Here is a 20,218-nt window from a genome sequence, read left to right on the forward strand (position 1 = left end):
TCCGTAGCATGAATGAAAAGAAAAACGCAAGACAAATTGCAGTGTGTGAGGGATGTTTCGATAAATATTTGTTGATTTATTACGATTTAATTCTGATTGAGTTGATTCAACTGATTAGAAAAAAATACGTATGACCATAAAAAATCGCTCAAATTTCTATCCATGCATAAAATACATGATCTTGCTGCTGAGTCATCTTGCTCACTTTATTCCTCTTCATCGAGATAGTGAAAACTATTTTTTCAGTAACTGGGTTTCATTTATGTTGAGGATAAAGCACAACAATAATTACAGCAATCATGATTATTTTCACAATCAATCAAATCATTCAATACTTCATAATGAATCTAATAAAATATTTGAATAACTGTCTTTTTCATTTCAATAAAAAGAAATGTTCTCATGTTCTGAATTGAACCATAGTTTGTTTTTAATCCGATGAGCACACTCTATCACTTTTTCCTTTTTCTAAAACGAATTGTGAAGGATCATTTCGGTGCTGCAGTTGCAGCAGCGTTTGCAGCCAAAGGGGCGGAGTCTCTGAGCATCAGTAGCTCTCTCGTCCGTCCCATCAAGCTTGAAAGACCTGATTCCCTGCTAGCATGTCACTTGTCGACATTTTGACACCCTAGTGAGGATAAACATGATGAGGTGAGGACAAACATAGCTGTTATTTTTCAGTTTCCATAATGTATGCATTGTTATTTTAACAGAGGACAGCTCGTGATGCTAGCCCAGTAGCAGGCATCGGGTTTGTTCATAATTGGGCGTTTACATATTTTTTTCATGACGTCAGCAGCTCTCGACGAATCGTCTGATGTTATAACATGTCGTATTTATGTTTCAAAAAACGGTCAATTTAAAGAGTACGACGTGCGACAGTTTCACATCGATCGACTCTCATTGAATTAGCATTGTTACAATTGGTTGGTAGACATCACGTGACTCCCACTCCGGAAGTTCTACAGACCAACAATTTAGCCCTGGTTTTATTTATTGTAATAAAATCTTCCAAAGCCTTCCAGCCTCTCAACAATTTAATGCAACATGGGTTTTCCAATATAACTACTGAATGCTTGCTATCTGTAGAAAAATACACGTATAGGACTTTTTGAACGAAGTGGCCCGTTTCTTCAATATGCCAGCGTGTGCGCCATATTTGATGTGGCAGCTCTGTCCGGAAAACTCATGCACAGAAATGCATAGAACTACCTAAAGCAGGGGTCCCCAACCTTTTTGCGCCACGGACCGGTTTATTGTCAGACAATATTTTCACGGACCGGCGGATAAATACAACAAAATAAAATGATATGACAGGCATGGAAACTGTTTTTTTCTTTCTTTTAAATATAATATTAAACGTGAATCCATTGTGTATTTTTATACAACTTTATTAGCAGAGTCCTGGTAACATCGCGCCAACAACAACAACATATGTAACATCGTCTCCGACCCTTAATTAACGTTTGATGCTCACCATGGTAATGTTTAAACGTACCTTCAAAATAAGATACACCACAAAAACAAGTACAAAGCGCATCAAAAATACAACTCACTAAGACTGATTCAGTCGGTCCACTGAGCCTGTTTCTCTGCAACGAGACCGTCCCATCTAGGCATAATGGGAGACAATGACACCCAAAGTGTCTTGCTTATGTCCAGTCTGTTGTTTTTTTTCCTTTCGGCTTTTCCCTTCAAGGGGTCGCCACAGCAAATCAGTGTCCTCCTTCCTCAGAGGTTTGTTTTGGCCAAGCTTTTACGTCGGATGCCCTTCCTGACACAACCCTCTGTATTTATCCGGGCTTGGGACCGGCACAAGAAGACTTTTGTCCCTTTGTGGCTACAGAACAAGCAACTCGCTCAGTAAAAGACTCCTAAACACAAAATGGTCGTCGGCACAGCAACGTTCAAAAAAGCTAAACTATACTCACCATTTGATGACAATGCTCTGATCTTTAAGATGGATCTTTAAGATCCTTTAAGATGCTTTATCTCACCCCAAAAAACAAAAATCATGCCGGTGCGCTGCCTGATGAGCTTTGGGCTGCTGGTTGATCAAGTAGCTGCTTATGTCCAGTCTACTCCGTAGCTTTGTTTTGGTTGCTGTCACTGCAGAAAACCCCGCTTCACACAGATGTCGGAAACTGCAACAGGGTTTTCAGTGCTGTTGTCAAAGTCAAAAGTCAAAGTCATAGTCAGCTTTATTGTCAAATATGCTAATATGCATGACATACAGCACAGATGAAATTAATGTCCTCTCGGACCCAGCGTGCAAGACATGCAAGGCACTTATAACGTGGCTAAAAAAGACATACAATTGACAACAGACAATACATGTAATTTCTGTATGTAAAGTGAGGTAGTGTCGTATGGAAAGTGAGGTAGTGACGTATGTAAAGTGAGGTAGTGACATATGTAAAGTGAGGAAGTGACGTACATAAAGTGACGTAATGTCGTAATTGCAAAACAAACAACTAGAAAGGGTTGAAGTGAGGTCTTGTCTAATGAGAAATAACAAAAAAAATAGAGTTCAGGATGATCGTACAGCATGTAGCGTGTACTCAGAGTTCGGTGAGTGTGGCAGTGGGAAGGGGCAGGCTGGGCAGGGCTGGGAGGTTGTTGAGTCTCTGGACTGCCTGGTGGCAGAAACTGTCCTTGAGCCTGCTGGTCTTGGCTCGGAGACTCCGCAGTCTCCGACCCGATGGCAGCAGGCTGAAGAGGCTGTGGGAGGGGTGGGTGGGATCGCCAGCGATCCGGATGGCTCTGCGGGTGAGGCGGGTGTTGTAGATGTCCTGAAGGGGGGGAGAGAGACACCGATGATCTTCTCAGCTGTCCTCACGATGCGCTGCAGAGTCTTACGGCAGGACACGGTGCAGGCGCCGTACCACACAGTGATGCAGCTGGTCAGGATGCTCTCTATGGTACCGCGGTAGAAGGAGGTCGTGATGGGGGTCGGGGCTCCAACTCTTTTGAGCTTGCGGAGGAAGTACAGGCGCTGGTGGGCTCTCTTGGCCATTGATGCCGTGTTGTGGCTCCAGGACAGGTCATCGGATATGTGCACTCCCAGGAACTTGGTGCTGCTCACTCTCTCCACTGCAGCACCGTCGATGGTTAGTGGAGCATGCTGGGGGCGCACTCTCCTGAAGTCCACAACAATCTCCTTCGTCTTCTCCACATTCAGACGGAGATTGTTGTCCTTGCACCACGTGGCCAGGCGGCTGACCTCGTCCCTGTAGGCTGTCTCCTCGTCGTTGTTGATGAGGCCCACCACAGTCGTGTCATCCGCAAACTTTATGAAGAGGTTGGAGCTGGGTGATGATGGTGAGCAGTCGTGCGTGTTGTGACGATCTCGGGGTATTCTGCCCTCATTTTAATCCAAAACACCGGCAGAGTTGTTGTCTCAAACATACTTTTAAGTCCGCCATCATTTGCTAACTCCAGCAGTTGTTCTTTCTCTTGCACAGACATGCTGGATTCACCTGGTTTGTTGACAAATGGGTTGTGGATCCATTCCTTGGCTCAGGCTCAGTCTTTTCCAAAAACCCCGCCAATGTTTGAAACATGTCAAATACACTGCTATTCATGCGCTGACCCCACAAATCCAGTTTGGCTTTAAATGCAGCTACTTTATCAGCCAACTTGAAGACAGTTGTCATTTTCCCTTGAAGTGACAGATTGAGTTCATTGAGCAGGTTGAATATGTCGCACAAGTAAGCGAGCTTTGCGACCCATTTCTCTTCACGGAAATGCGCTGCAAGCGGTGACTTTTCATTTTTCAAAAGAAAACATAGTTCGGACTCAGATAATAAATGAAACGGAAATTATGTAAATTATTCATTCTTTCTGCACGGCCCGGTACCAAATGACCCACGGACTGGTACCAGTCCGCGGCCCGGGGGTTGGGGAAACCAGACCTAACGCGTCCATCTACATAGTTTGTGCATCCAATTCAGCTCGTTGCACCAACGTGAAGCTTGTTTGCAATATCGAACCCCTGCAAAATAATGATAGCCGTTTCATCTTTCTATCTCGTCCCCTCCAGGCGTCACAAGGATATATGCCAAAGTCGTGATGAGCGGCCAACAGCTGGCTCCTGTGTTCAGCGTGGAAAAATGGAGAATGACCGAAGGAAAACCCCCATGCAGGAGCACATCAACCCGTTCACTCAGCTGTCCTACACGGCTCGATACTACCATCTTCTAAAGAAACGGCAGGAGCTCCCCGTGTGGGACTACAGAGAGAAATTCACACACCTCCTGAAGCAGCACCAGTGTTTTCTTGTTGTAGGAGAGACCGGTTCTGGAAAGACCACACAAGTAGGAGAAGCATCTGGATTAAATAAATAAATTCATAAATTAAAAATCGTTCCACATTAAACTGTCCTTTAAATTCTGGAGTGACCAATTAAACATTTCATCTTCTTATTCCTCTCCACTCTATTTGTCCATCAGATCCCCCAGTGGTGTATGGAAATGGTTCAATCTAGGGATGGAGACAAGCGGGCGGTAGCCTGTACCCAACCAAGGCGGGTGGCGGCCATGAGTGTCGCTCAGAGGGTGGCCGATGAGATGGAAGTCACGCTGGGCCAAGAAGTGGGTTACTCTATCCGATTTGAAGATTGCAGTTCCAGCAAGACCGTGCTCAAGTAAGGACACACATCGAAAAGCACAGCTCTACCAAGGCCTAACTAAGATGTCATTGCAGTGACACTACAAACATATTAATTTCCATTACAACTTCACAATATCCTAACATGAACAGATATATTACTAAAACCACTATTTATTTCCATAGGTACTTGACAGACGGGATGCTACTCCGGGAGGCCATGAATGACCCGTGGCTGGAGCACTATGCCGTCATTGTTCTGGATGAATCTCACGAACGCACTCTCTCCACAGATATTCTTATCGGTGTCCTCAAACGGGTGCTCCGCCAAAGATCGGACCTCAAGGTAAATGTGATGCATTTGATAGGAAATTGACTCCAGGGGTGGGCAGCAACGTTTTGTTGTCAACAGTCAGTCTATCGGTGGGTCTGTGGGTCGGCCATTGATGGACTAAGCACTGATGGAAGCTATTTTATTCCGTCCCCCAAACTGTTTACATGACTCAATGCCGAATGTTCAACTCATTCACTGCCATTCACACATTTATTCGGGAATTGAAAATATGACGTAAAGCGCCATTCTTGAATTAGTTTGGGTTTTGGTTTTACATGCTTGGGTGCCGATAAAGCGCTGGCCATGGCCTCTGGAAATGTTTGTTTTTTTTTCCACAAGGGGGCAGCATTTCCCTTTTTTCCATGTTAGCCATTGTTCCAGCTTCAGCTGTTGTGAAAGCGCTACATAAATCAATGTGTGTGTTGGATTGTATTTTGGAGAGCCACCCTCATTTCAAGCTCATATAACTCTTGACCCATGTAATTTAGGAAATAAGTATTTTTTTCTCATGAAAGAAGATTTCTAACGCTGTATTGAATGTTTATTTAGTCCTAAAACTCAATATTCTGTGGGATTCTGTGGTCCTGGAATTCAAGTGACAATGACAAAAACCCTGCCACTGCAATGGACACATTTTTGCACATCGTGTGGGAGTGAATGTGTTTATTTTGAGCTATCTTAAGCATGTGGTTCATTTGAAACATCAAAATTGAATTGACATTGAACATTGAAGTTGAATATTCACTTAACTTTTTTGGCAGGGAATGAGTTAATGACAAGCCCACATTGAACATATAAGTGTGTCATACGTTCTTACACTGAGCAGTTTTGAGGGTAAGAAGTCCCCGGTCGTCTGAAAAACATTCTTTATTTACTTCAAAACATGTTTCTTTTTTCACAGGTGATAGTTCATCCATTACCACTGAACCTGACTTTGCTGTTAACCGCAGTGCTCATCAAGCAGATAGATAACGCCATGGTTGTTTGTCATTGTGGAATCCGAGGTTATTGCGAACGATCCTCCTCCCTCACGCACGCCCTTCTCACCTCCTCCATCTCCATCGGCTGGTGAATCCGGGACGTTTAATTTGCCTTGATTAAGAGCAATTATAATGCTCCGCCGTGCGTAAAGCGAAAAACGCCAAGACGCCGGCCCCGGAAAATAGCGGAGATTGAAAAGGGAGTGACACGCTTTTCCTCAGAATCCTAATGCGCTTCGTCTGATGTCCCCAACATGGGTCTACAAGGACTGCGGTGTCCTCGTGTAGGTCATCTTGCGGGACCATCCAAAAACTTACCAACTTGTGTCATCATCATCATCATCATGTATTGTGAACTCATTCTCTGCTCGAGTGTCCGCTCTATCGTTGATTGCTTTCCTGTGTTGCAGGTAATCATCATGAGCGCTACGTTGGACGCAGGCAAGTTCCAAGCATTCTTTGACAACTGCCCGCTGATGTCCATCCCTGGACGCATGCACCCGGTGGAGGTCTTCTACACGCCCAAACCTGAGCATGACTACATGGTGGCGGCCATCCGCACCGTTGTCCAGATCCATATGTGCGAGGAGGACCAAGGGGATATTTTGCTGTTCCTCACTGGGCAAGAGGTATGACTGCATTAATCTGATTCAGTGCTTAGGGTCTGAGTGACAAATTATGAGCCAATGATGATGAACTCATTCACTACCGGGAGATGTGCAAAAATGTGTCCACTCCAGTACCAGGTTTTTTTGTCATTTTCACAGAAATTCCAGGAACCACCGAATATTGAGTTTTAGGACTACATAAACATTCAATGCAGCGTAAGCAACCTTAGACTCCCTTCTTTCATCAGAAAAAATAGTTAATTCCCAAGTTATATAGGTCTGGAGTTATCTGAGCTTGAAATGAGGACAGCTGCACAAAAGGCGAACACTGCCCCATCATGGAATAGAAAAACATTGCCAGAGGTCCGACCAGCGCTTTATCGGCACACCGCCGCAAGAAAAAACAAAACCCTATCAAATTCGGGAATGGCGCTCCTCGTCATGCTTTTCAATTCCCGAATAAATTCGGGAATGGCATTGAATGAGTTAATTATAATTGCTTGTGTTCACAGTTTTGCACCGGTAGTAGTCGCCTGTGTACATTACATCAACGCTTCTGCCTCTAAATTTAAGAATCTGTGTTGTCTTTTTTTCTCTCTTGTAACAGTTTGCGAATAGATTTAACGTGACAAATGCTTTGATCAATCCCGGGCTGTTTGTTACGGTTGCATTTCCGTGGGTTCGCCATCTTTTAGGATGTTAGACATTATTGCGAAGCCAACCATGGGAGTTCAAATGCTCCCATCTGCTGGCAATACTGGTGGCTTTGGTTTATTTCGTTATTCATTTATTTATTTGTTTATTTTATTTATGTATCCCTTTTCCAGATCGATGTTAAACGTGAGTTTGCCAAAACATTTCTCGACCCAAACTCTTATGCGTTGAACAAACACACTCCAGCTCAGCCTCTGACAAGCGAACTTTATAATCTGCTATCAGCAGCACAGCAAATGTGTCAAACTAGTGTTTTGCAATCCGTAAAACCGGTACAATGCTTGCCTATCTATTGTCCACCACACAGTCAACGATTCTGACTTCCTGTTTATTTCCGACTGTGACTTGAAATTTTGGGGTCACCTTTTGCGTTGTTTGACTGCCATTCAGAGTTTTGAAAGGCGCTTATAAATGAAATGTATTATTATTATTATTATTATTATTATTATTATTATTATTATTATTATTATTATTATTATTATTATTATTATTATTTAAGTTTCAAAGATTTTAAGGCCAAATGCTCATGCAAATAGCATACCTCAGTGAGAAGGAGAATGAGTGACCAACCTGTCGTTCCTTCCTGTGCAGCATCTCCTGAAATTAAGTCATTTCTTTCCCCTTGCGTACGCTTGCCCATTGATGTGTAATAGAGGGCAGAGTTCACTTTCGGAATGATGAATTTGGTTACAGCTGGGTGAACACACACACGCAGAAAAAGCTCCACAAGTCTCTAGATTTCCAGCCCAAACCTGATAAACAAGCATTGGGTGTTTGTTAATTTTTTTGTTTACTTGCAATAACCATTGCAAGAAATAAAGATATGTGGACAAAGGGTTTCTTTTGTATGACGGCAAAGCACACACACAACAGTTTTTATTCTTTCGTTTGCGCTGAATTTACCCGACAAAATCTAAATTATGGACGCAGAAAATATGACGAACTGATCAAGTACTTCCAGTGCATAGAAACCAATGTGAAGTGATGTTGCCAGGGTGTTCTCAGATGTGCTGCCACTGTCTCACTCACGCTAATTTGTTAACTCGTTCACTGCCAGACAATGTTCAAAAATGTGTCCACTCCAGTTGCCACGGTTTTTGTAATTTTCACTCAAATTGCAGGACCCACAGAATATTGAGTTTTAGGACGACATAAATATTCAATTCAGCCTAAGAAACCTTAGGCTATCTTCTTCCATTAGAAAAAGAGCATTAATTCCCAAGTTATATGGGTCTGGAGTTATCTGAGCTTGAAATGGGGGCAGATGTACAAAATACAATACAATACCTACATATTAATTTATATTGCAATTTAACAACAGCTGAAGCTGGAACAACGCGCTAACATGGACTAAAGGCAAATGCTACCCCCTCGTGGAAAAGAAAAACATGGCCAGAGGTCTGACCAGCGCTTTATCAGCACCCCCAGCAAGAAAAACCAAAACCCGAATGGTGCTCCACGTCACACTTTTCAATTCCCGAATAAATTTGGGAATGGCAGCGAATGAGTTAAGTTTTGCTTGAATCTGACAAAAATGAAAAACAAATTGGGGAAAATCCCAAGGCAGGGAATTTATGTCAATGTACCACTGCATATTACATTCAAACCTCAGTTTTTAATCATAATCCATTTCAGAAACCTGCTCGAAAACCGATTTGGTCGAAAACCGAAATGTTTCCCAATATAATCAAATTAATCAATATCTGCTTTTTTTAATTTTGATTGAACAATGCAAACTGCCGGCTAACAGTGGAACGCTACATGAGAATAATGTGTCGGTCACATTGAAACGCAACAACACAAGGAAGTGATGTTTAAATAAGCATAAGGGAGTTGAGTGGTGCATTCAGGTATGCTCAGAGAACTGAATTTCGGTTGTAAAGCGAGGCATAAAAACACAACACTGAGTTTAAAAACGAATTGGTCGAGAACCGAGACATTTGAAAACCAATGTTTAACTGTATTGAAAAAAAGTATTTGCAAACCTTGTTTTAATTTCAAATCAGGGCCTCCTGTCTCGCACATCATCTGTGATGTTTTTTGGCTCGTACTCTCCAAGTTTATTTTTTTGGGTGGTGTGTTCATGATTGAAAATCGTAATTCAAAGGAATGTAATGTTCAAAGGGTGCCGTTGCAGCCTCCTTCTAGTCTTCTTCACCTCGACGGCCTGGCAGCAACTTTGAAGTGGACTAATGATGATGGGGAGGCAATCCGGGCCCATGTTTTTTTTTCTGGGGTTGGTGCACTCCGCTTCCAACACCAAACCCATCCCAACTTTCAAACAAAAATAAATCCTCATGTTAAAGACTCCCCAGCTGCGTGCGTCAAAACACCGCACAGCAGTGCAGTGAGTGGGGCAAATCCAGAGAGGGTAACCTTGTGGAGGAAAGCGTGTGGGTATTGGCTGCTGGACACGACCCAACACGTATTCCTCTGGGAACACCAGCTCAGCTTGCTTGCAGCGCTTTGTCAAAGACCCCGCCACACTACCCCCACCCCACCTACCGCCCTCCACAGCAGCTGCAGCATCCCAAGGCTTGATTGGCTCTTAATACGCTGGCTAATTCGACCGATCTATTCCGATTTACCATTTCCCCACTTGTCAGAGCGTTGATTAGGAGACATGCGGCCATCGGAAGGCTTTGACTCTGTGTGATGTACAAAGGGACAACCGGTGAACTCTCTCATTCACTGTGGAGAAAAAAAAAACGTAGACACAGTCCACTCACATCAATTATTCGTGTGATATATTCACAAGCCTTGACACAGACGGAAGGAAAAAAAATCGTATTAATTATAAACACAAATCTTGATGATATTTTCGATGCAAATAAATTCTAACTCGAAATTCGAAGAAGCCAATTTGTTCCTGGCAGTCACTATAGGGGGAAGGAGTGTAGAAATCCACTTTTCACTACCCAATAAAGTTGTGACCTGTGTCAAGAGTTGTTTTTGTGTCTCCTGTGTGGCTCTAAAAAGATTGCGGTCCATAAATACATACGTACATCTGTCTATCTGTCTGTTAGGCTATATGTCATTTTCTCTTTGTCTGTATCAGTCTTTTTTACCTGTCTTTGTATGTGTGTGTGTGTGGGGGGGGGGTGATTGGGAGATTGTCATCTTTTATCTCGGTATTTATTTTTCACATTGCTGATCATTCGTTGCTCTCCATTTTTTTGTTGCATTTTTTATGCTTTCTGGCTGGCTGCTCATGCAATACCTTCACTAGCCTGCAGGTGGTGCTACAGCTCAGCCTTGTAATCACTTGTAGCCATGCTGAGATGTTTACAGTTGAAAGATTAAAAGACGAAAAATAAAAACGAAACATTTACGTGCAGTTTTAAAATGTTACGATGTTTATGTGGGTGTAATAAATTAAAATACCCAGCCTGTCGATTCCAAGTGCACCGTTTGCCTCACGCTGGCCTTGTCATGTAGTCTAACTCATGCCGCCACTCAGGCCTTCCATTAGTATGGCTCCAGAAACTAGAGCCAGACTAAACTGATTTTCCGGCGGCGAGGCATATTCTGCTTTACAACGTTGCACTGTAAAGTCATGAAGCCAGTTTGTGTCTCCCTGCATCGCAGGCTGCAGTTTATTTGATTCATACTCGGTTTATTTTTTACAGGAAATCGAGGAAGCCTGCAAACGCATCAAGGCGGAGGTCAACGACTTGGGACCTGACGCCGGTGAAGTGAAAATCATCCCGCTGTACTCCACGCTGCCGCCACAGCAGCAGCAGAGGATCTTCGAGTCGCCTCCGCCCAATAAACCAAACGGCGCCATCGGAAGGAAGGTAAACAAAAATTCAAAGTGTTCATTTGCACTATGCACAATTCGGTATTAACAGAATTAGGACGTACTGTATAATCAGTTAAAAATCGTTGATCAAGGCCAGTCACACTGAGGATGATGAACCTGTATGAAATGGGCCTTTAAGGGGTGTGGCCCAGTGAGTGACGTCACTCCTTGTGAGTGTTTTCATTTTGCATTTGTGTGTTGTGATGTTAAATGTCACGGTTTGCAAGGTGGTGGATACCAAAAGCAGGCATGAGGGAGCAGCGGGTTGTCCATCCATCCATTTTCCGTACCGCTTATTCCTCATTAGGGTCGCGGGGTCCTATCTCATCTGTTTTCGGGCACGAGGCGGGGGACACCCTGAATTGGTTGCCAGCCAATCGCAGGGCACACAAAGACGAACAACAGTCACTCTCACACTCACACCTAGGGTCTGTCTGTCACACCTCTGGGTCAATCTGCCTGCCATGCATGTTTTTGGAGTGTGGGAGGAAACCGGAGGACCCGGAGAAAACCCACGCGGGTCCGGGGAGAACATGCAAACTCCACACAGGGAGGCTGGACCGGGACGTGACCCGGCGACCTCTGCACTGTGAAGCCGTTGTACTAACCACTCAACTACCGGGCCGCCCGCAGCGGGTTGTATTTGACAAATTGTATTAAAATAAAGTCTGCAGAAACAAAATCTAAAACATCAAAGTCATATGAACAGAAAAGTACAAAGTATCAAAGAAAACCAAGAGTAAAAGTCTGCCAAGATGAAACAAACTTGACAGGATGCAGCAAACACATACACAGTACAATGACCCGACACCGAATGGTCATGCCGGGAGTCCTTTTAACTGCCACTGATGAAGACGTCCAACATCTGTGCAACTGAAGGCGGGGACAGCACTACCCGTTGGTCGCCAACCAGAACGTGACAGTCTGCCACTGATCTGAACGACCAACACCTGTGCAGGTGCAGGCGGAGCCGACAGCGCCACCCGTTGGTCGCCAACCAGATCGTGACATTAATTAAGTGGCAGAAAGTGCATTGACATCTCTGTCCTCCCTTACAGTTCCTTAATTGGTTTGCTGGTTTTATATTTGCACAAAAACTTTCAACTCCTGCAATGAGTTTCTATGCATTTATATGTTCTATCTCTGCACACGCTTTGTGACAAAACTAAACTAAACCTGGTATGGAATTGAACATTGCTCCTACTTTTGGACCCGCCATTCTTGAATTGTTGACGGAAAACAGAAAGTCAAGGAAAGTGCAACACCATGAGCCACCAATCCTGATCACAAATGGAAGGAGGAGGCAATACGCACTCCTCCTGGGTGGCCTCACGTCGAGTGAAAAATGCCGAGATGTCATCGGAGCCTCCCTGAGAGGAAGTCGTGAAAAAGAATTAAGGCTTGTCACGCCCGCCGCTGCGCATGCTAACGACTGCATTAGGCAGCCCTCAATTAACATAAAGCACCGGCTCGTCATTTATTCGCCATTTGTCCGGGAGAGCCGTTGATTGTCTTGCCTTTTTTTCCCCCAGACTGTAATCTCTCTTGGACAAATGCGTTACGATGAGTTTATCTGGATTGTTACGTCAAATCTCTCGACCCTTTTGAATGCAGAAACGTCGGTTTGACTGTTTTCAGTTTAAACCCAAGCTTTATTTGTCAACAAAACTCGCTGGGGTCGCGAGCGTTAAACTGTGAGCGATGGCCCGCGTTAGCCGTTGCGCTCGCTCCCTCTGCAGGTAATAACCCGGAAATAACACGCAGAAACGAAGCTTTAATGATATTACTGATGAATCAAGGCCCGGATTATCTAGCGTGCCAACAGACTGGAAAGAGCCAGCAGGCATGGGGTGTAATGGCCCCGGCCGAGATAATCCTTCACAATCAATGCAGTCAATGACGCCGACGATATGATGGGGAAATGGGAGAGGGTGTCATGTGCAGCAGCTGCTTCTGTCCCACAGACAGCCTTTCCCATTGGCCATTTTGTTCACAAAAGATCAGAAATTCAGTTCTTCAAGACTCTCTTAAAACAATAAAATTTAGCCACCTGAAAGTTTGAAAATATGTCCATCATAAATATATAAACAAAAAAAGTCTCCAAAATCCACACGAAAAAAGACACAGGAAGTCAGCCATTTTAATGCTCATTTCAGGTTTGCTAACGAGCCATGAAATTTAAAAAAGATCAGACATTTGGTCTGAAAATGTCTGAGGAACATCAAATTTGGTGGATATGTCTATCATGACTAGAGACGCAAAAAAGTCTCAAGAAGCCATGTCAAAAAAGACCAGCAAGCCTGCCATTTAGGTTTGAAGCCACTATAGTATGCTCATCTAAAGTTTGCTGACTGACCACTAACCGTTAACAATCAGATAAAATGGGGTTGACTATGTCACTTCGGAACGTGAAATTTGGTGGACATGTTTATAATGAGTAGGTAAACAAAAAAAGTGTTATGAAACCATGCCCAAAAGGTCTCCCGTTAAAGTTTGTAGCGACCATTTTATGCTGACATCAGGTTTGCTAATTGGCCATTAAAAGTAAAAAAAAATCTGTATATTTGGTTTGAAAATTTCACACAGTTACAAAAAGAAATTGCTGTACGTGTCTATCATGAGTAGATACAGAAAAGAAGTCTAAAGAACTCATGCCCAAAAAAAGTATAGTGAGGATGCCATTTTGTTTAGAAGCTTCTGTTTTATGGCCATTTAAAGGACAACCGACGTCTTCTGACAAGTTCTGTCCATAATTTGTAAAATCACTTCAAATGACTTCTACTGAGCGTATTTTACAAAGATTCCACCGCATATAGCTATATTTTACGTTTTAAGACTCACACTGAATATTCTGGAAGTCTTGTTTTTGAGTTGGTGACGAGTTCGTATGTGACGTCACTGAAGGAACGCTCCTGACCGAAAAAAAGGACACATTGTAGCAGTCCTTCCATCACGTCAATGCTTGTTTGGTCTGAAAACCTCGTGTTGCCCCTCACCAAGAAAGGACATACCTTGCATCACCTCAATGCATTTTGCGGTACTTTCTTTGGTCTGAAAACTTCATGTTGATCCGTGATGATGCCGAAATTAGAAGGAAAACACATAAATAACGCGATGGTGAATCGTTTTGTGTTGCGCCATGACCTTTACAGTGTATTTGATGTTCGCTTACAAAATGTCCCAGGAAACAATTTCCACGGAGCTTTGTCGCCCTATTCTGCCTTTTTTTGGATACTGTGAGTACTAAAGAGTTTGTCACTACATTTCTCTCCAGATGCATCAAAATGACCATAATACATTCTTTAATCGATTGCAAACATGTATGCTTTCCTCTTCAGAACTATTTGAATCATATTCAAAACTAGATGAGTAACAAGAAAACATCTTTTCCGAATCTGAAGCCATTGTTTTGATTCTCGCGCAAGGCAAGACGTCTTGGCGTTACACAACGAACAACGGGGCGGGACCTTCTGAAACTGGCCACTTCCGGGTTCAATTTGAATTAGTTTTTGGACACTTTAAGTCATTTTTATTGGTGTTTTGCATTTGACTAAAAATATCATACTGCTTGTTTTGGGTATTTTAGATGCTATAAAATGTTTTTCTGCTGTGAGTTAGGAAACAAAAAAATGATGTCGGTTGTCCTTTAAGGTTTGTTGACTGGCTATTAAATGTTAAATGTGAAAATGTTACTTAGCAACATGAAATTTAGTGGGAGCAGATGAACAAGAAAAAAAAGTCTCAAGAACTCACACTTTTGCGATTGCCATTCAAATTCGAACCAAGTTCACGAGACAGATGTGTTATGTAGTTTTAAAACATTTATGTTTTTCAAATAAAACACAGAGGCAAATTTACTCGCCGTAAAATTCTCAACTCAAATGAATTCAGGTCTACAATGCAAAACAGAGTTTCACTGAGCAATGTGACGAGTATAAACGTACATATAATACAGAGCATAATAATTCTGGAAGGTTTTCCACATTCATGATGCTAATCACAGTTGCCTCATCTTGACTGAGGTAAGTAAACATGAGTTGCCGATGTACACGGAAAGAAGCCCTTATTTTATCATCGACGCCAACCCGCATATTAAGTGATGACACTAGAGAGGCAGTTGCCAGTTGGAGTGAGCCATTAGTCAGCCGTCACAGTCCTGAGTGCTGTGATGAATCTAAAAGGGCCATCGTTATATAAGGAGATCTCGCCCCAGCGGCGGGCGGTTTGCGTGATGTGCTGTTTGTGTATATGCTGACAGCCTCGGACCCATCGGGTGCGATGACTCATTTGACTGTCATTTCTCATCGGCAGTCTTGCTGTCGGGATAATTGTAATCAAAACTGATCTGGGACCAGAACATGCTGGAGGTTCTGTCTCCCTTTCTATTTGCAAATATTACTTTTCATTGCCCCAGTAAGGTTTTTCTGAGGTACATACTGGTGCCTCAGGTTTATGAGAGTAAACCATCAATAATCCTCAAAAACTTAAAGTGACTCCCTAAAATTGACAGATTGTTTTTCAAATTCAGCCACCAAAGCCAGTTTAACACTTTAAGGGGCAATGGTTACGACAATGGACAGCCTATAATGTTATCTGTGTCTTTGTATTGTCATGTTATTTGTTATTTAGTTTGTTTTGTTCTTTTGACTTCAAGACGACGCCGCGAGAGTGGCTGCCTTTCCAGCAGCTCCTGTATTTTGTTTTTCTACTTTCATTCCTTCCATAACTTTGCTGCTGTGAAATGTAGATTTCTCCACTGCAAGACTAATAAAGGCAAATCCAATCAGGTTACAAGTTAATCATTATTGGTGTGTGCAAGAGTTGACAAAGAAAGATGCAATTTGGTTAGTAAATCTAAAAGGAATACACATGGTTATAAATAGATTTGACATTTTTTGGTGTTTTTTTTTTCATTGATATTTCATCCATTTGCTAAATGGGGGCATTTGCTAGTAAATGACTAGATTATGATAAATTTGAGTTTTGGTCAAGACATTTGGTGGACCATCAGAGCCTTCTCTGCTGGCCTAAAATATTTGAATCACAGACTGAGGTTAATTGTACTTTGTCCATCAATTATTATTAAATAATTCCAGACTGTCTTTCAGCTTCCTTTCATTGCTTTTCCCCTGTTGTGCTGCTTCCAGGTGTGTGTTTTCGTATTTAAGTATTTAACCAATCACATTTTAGTCATTATTTATTACCAGGGTCAGAAATCTACCTGGACACCTTCACAATCATTTGTGCGGGCCCTGTCACATAAAATAAGTGTAGATAAAACCGTTGGTCTAACCAATCAGCTTTCTAGTTGGCAGGCCTTATTTCCTGGCTAATGGTACCATACACTTTTTATATGAGTCACATTCACAGCTGGAGCTGCAGTAAAGGTTGTATCATCATGATAGAGTTATTAAGGGTTAATTCATATGTCGCACTACTGAAAGGCTAGGTGTAAAAAGCACGGCTCGCCACTGGTCAAGACAAACGCCCATTAATACTTCACCCCATGACTGTGCCGGATGTCCTAGCTCTCAACCTACTGACCTACTTTTTCACACAGATTGTCGTGTCAACCAACATCGCTGAGACATCCCTCACTATCGATGGCATTGTTTTTGTGGTTGATCCTGGATTTGCCAAGCAAAAGGTTGGAGGAACTCTTTAGGCATTATATTTCTTCAATATTTTATGTAGCTCAGCATTGGTGCGGTTTGTATGCAGTAGTAGTGCCGATTTCCTGCCCGAACAGGTGTACAACCCTCGCATCCGAGTAGAGTCCCTTCTGGTATCCGCCATCAGCAAATCATCGGCACAACAAAGAATGGGGCGAGCCGGACGCACGCGCCCTGGGAAGTGCTTCCGACTGTACACGGAAAAGACCTACAGGAGAGAGATGCAGGTTGGAAGCGGTTAATGCTAAAAAAACAAAAACACCCTGAGCCTCACTTACTTATTCTTGTTGTACAGGACAACACTTATCCAGAGATCCTCGTGTCCAATCTGGGCTCTACGGTGCTGCAGCTGAAGAAATTGGGAATTGACGACCTGGTACATTTTGACTTCATGGATCCGCCGGGTAAGTGTAAAAGTCCCGACCCCTTCGTTCCCATTTTACATAATTAAATATCATATTTTCCGGTGTATAAGGCGCACCCTCAATGAATGGTGTATTTTCAAATGTTTTCCATATACAGTAAAGTCTCGTTATATCAATATCGGTTATATCAATAGTACTGCTTATTACGATACTATTTCTATGAACTCAAGGAGAAAATTACATGCCCGCAGGATCGGATATATTGATAGTCCGGTTATATCGATAGTTTTTCCGACTCCCGAGAATATCGATATAACGAGACTTTACTGTATAAGGCACACCGGAGTATACAACGCACCTTCAATTAATGAAAAAAATATTATCTAAAGATATAAGAGTTTTCCAAATATAATGGCAAATCACATTATAAGGTGCTACAGTAGAGGCTGGGTTTACGCACGACTTCTTCGACAGGGGGAAATGGAGTCAGTGGCTGCTGACAGTAGTTGCGAGACCTGTTGTGGCTCGATATTACTTCACATATAAGGCACATCTGCTTTATAAGGCGCAGTGTCATCTTTTGAAGTAAATGAAGGCTTTTGGGTGCAGCATCTACACCTAAAATACGGTAGTTGGAAAACAATGGCGGACATCAATGTGGCTTGGCTAGCAAGATCTGTTTTCTTTTTAGGTTTTGTTTTTTGTTTTTTTTTGGTGGTGGTGGTGTTATAACTTAGAAAATTAGCCACTTGCTTTAATTTATAGTGTATGTGTTGAAATATTGAGCAAGTGTTTAGGAATTGTAGAATAAAAAGTAAGGTGTGAAAGCTGCTTCTGCTAGTAGCTGTTAGCTAACGCATTTAGCGATGAGCCTCCATGCACTGTCATGCCAAGTAACTCCTGCTCTTAATTTGTTCGCATTATTGTTTGCGATGTTTATCTTCTACATTAGCCCGATGAATATATGACCATTGGACATCAGGAGCGGGGGGGGGGGGGGTTAAATGTACCATGCCAATAATCACATCAGAATCAGAAGGTTGCTTTCCATTTGATTGTGTGGGCTTTTTTTAAGTAGATTTACAGTTAGTCCGCTCGCGTCGGCCTTTTCAAGCCTTGCCACTCACTACCGATGCGCGCGCATTCCAATGAGTTCACCTTTGTTTTACAAACTTGGAAACTGACGCCTGAGACCATGAAAATAAACATGATCTGTTTTATGATCCATTCAACACACTTTAAATACATTAAAACACATTTTAAAGGATTCTGTGGTATTAGTAACACTATGAGGAGTACTTTATAAAATATTTAAGAGTTCCCACGCCCGTGCTTCTTTCGAGCTCTTTATTTGCATAGAAATCTCAATGTTGCTTTTCCAAAACTCAATTTGGATAAAGTATATTACATTTGGGGACCTCCTCCAGTCGATACTGCACTTCTATTTTAAAGCCAGACAACACATTGTCAACAGCACAAACCAAACGACAAAACAGATTCTTTCATTCGTTGTAGACCAAATATTTGGTTATATCTCCCACCTCCCTTCCTTCCTTCCTTTCTTCTGTACGATGCCGCGGCACGCACATAATGTCATTGGAGACCTGCTGCCTTTCCATCAATCCCAATTTGGTGCTGCCCAATATAATACAACCCAATGTAGTACCATGCTAAAAATGGACAACTCTAAATTCGCATTTTCCTGAAGACTCAACTGTAAAAGCCCCATTTCAAAATGATCTGTTATAATATCGACTCTGCGAAACATGAAGCCCAAAATGGCGGGGGGATCCTTGTCCTCTCATATTTGATTTCATATCAGACGACGCCGGCGTCTTGATTGGGATCAATGTCGTCTTCATCGATACAAACGCGGTTACAAGGCGCTTTGGAACCTTGCGTCCGTTTGATGCGCGGTATCAAATCGGGGTCCGCCACGCCACTCGGGAGTTGACGAAAGACGACGAGATCAAATGATCCCGGCACATATCAAACAGTGCATATTTGGAGCTTTTCGGAGCGCTTGCAGTTTTGATGAGCACTTTTACTTGAAAGCGTGGCGGCGATGGCGGTTGTTGTGAATCACGCTGGAATTAGGCCAACCAGATTCCCCCCCAGAGCGTGCGTTACTACATCTTCCCGAAGAGACCGCCCAAACCCCCGCCGCTCCCTTTCCTCCTCACCATAATATAGTTTTCATCTCACCTCTGAGATTAAACCCCCCTCCACCTATCCCCCCCCATTCACCATGCCGAGCGCCATTTTGCGAACGAAATTGGTTACATCAATAGTGCTGCTATCAGCCGGGCTATTGCCTCCTCCTTTATATTCCTCCGATGACTGACCTCGACCGCCACCCCCGCATTCCTCACAAAATGGAAGCGTCAACATATCGGATCGGCCTCGCCTGTTGGCCAAGCGGGGACGCCTGAAGTGGGGAGGAAGGAAGATTTTTTATTCCTTTGATGCACCGGTGGCATTGACGCCTGCAAACCAGTTCCTGGACGCCGCCACACACTTTGAGTCCTGGACAGACTCTTTATAATTTCTCATCGCTTCCGATCGATTTTTATGCGCCCGCCTCCGAGTGAATGGGCCAGCCTGGGATGTGTCTCCAGAGGAGGAGTGCTGTGATATAAAGACTTAACAACGTGTTTAGTTTGTCTGTTCCTGCCACTGTGTGTGGTCTGTGCGTGTTTGTTTGGTAGTTTTTTTCCTTCTGAGTTGCTATCTAGCTAATCAGCCCCAAACGCCATGGCTTACTGGACGAAGGTTTCATTTGCCTCGTGACATTTTCAAAAGAAGTTCCTTTGAGCCGCACAAAGGTTTAATATTTCTTCCCTGTACCTGCCAGCTCACGCACTCCCTAAAGCTACTTTAGTTTTTTACTATTGTTGCGCGGCAAGTTAAACATTCAGGAAAAACTTCTATGATACACAAACGTTTTGCAAAGGGGGCCAGATTTGGTGTGTTAAAATATAGGAGGTGGGGGAAATCTTGGCGTACGTTCTTTACTTAAAACTGCAATTAATTTCGATACATTTCAGCTAGTCATTTTGTTGTTACGTATTTCAGTCAAGAAATCATCCAATTTCCACCCATCCTTGAACCGTCGGCCCTCACAGTCAACTTTCC

General features: G+C 43.0%; 1 protein-coding gene across 3 annotated transcripts in view; it reads left to right on the forward strand.

The window, feature by feature from the left end:
• Window positions 1–536: 536 nt before the first annotated feature.
• The window catches only part of dhx15 (DEAH-box helicase 15), a 29,156-nt gene continuing 9,474 nt past the window's right edge, over window positions 537–20,218 (forward strand). Inside the window, exons 1-10 of one of the 3 annotated variants that reach the window (XM_088990368.1) lie at window positions 549–651; window positions 3,182–3,321; window positions 4,043–4,316; window positions 4,452–4,645; window positions 4,795–4,954; window positions 6,333–6,551; window positions 10,874–11,041; window positions 16,607–16,693; window positions 16,796–16,945; window positions 17,014–17,122. In XM_088990368.1, coding sequence (XP_088846494.1) covers window positions 4,113–4,316; window positions 4,452–4,645; window positions 4,795–4,954; window positions 6,333–6,551; window positions 10,874–11,041; window positions 16,607–16,693; window positions 16,796–16,945; window positions 17,014–17,122 — 1,291 coding nt within the window. In that variant the 5' untranslated portion in view covers window positions 549–651; window positions 3,182–3,321; window positions 4,043–4,112. Of the gene's footprint in view, window positions 652–3,181; window positions 3,322–4,042; window positions 4,317–4,451; window positions 4,646–4,794; window positions 4,955–6,332; window positions 6,552–10,873; window positions 11,042–16,606; window positions 16,694–16,795; window positions 16,946–17,013; window positions 17,123–20,218 lie in introns of all 3 variants that reach the window. The other 2 variants (XM_088990367.1, XM_088990369.1) reach the window with 2 other exon arrangements.

This window comes from Hippocampus bargibanti, linkage group LG02 (assembly GCF_051943395.1).
Source record: "Hippocampus bargibanti isolate YZ-2025 linkage group LG02, ASM5194339v1, whole genome shotgun sequence".
Classification (NCBI taxonomy): domain Eukaryota; kingdom Metazoa; phylum Chordata; class Actinopteri; order Syngnathiformes; family Syngnathidae; genus Hippocampus; species Hippocampus bargibanti.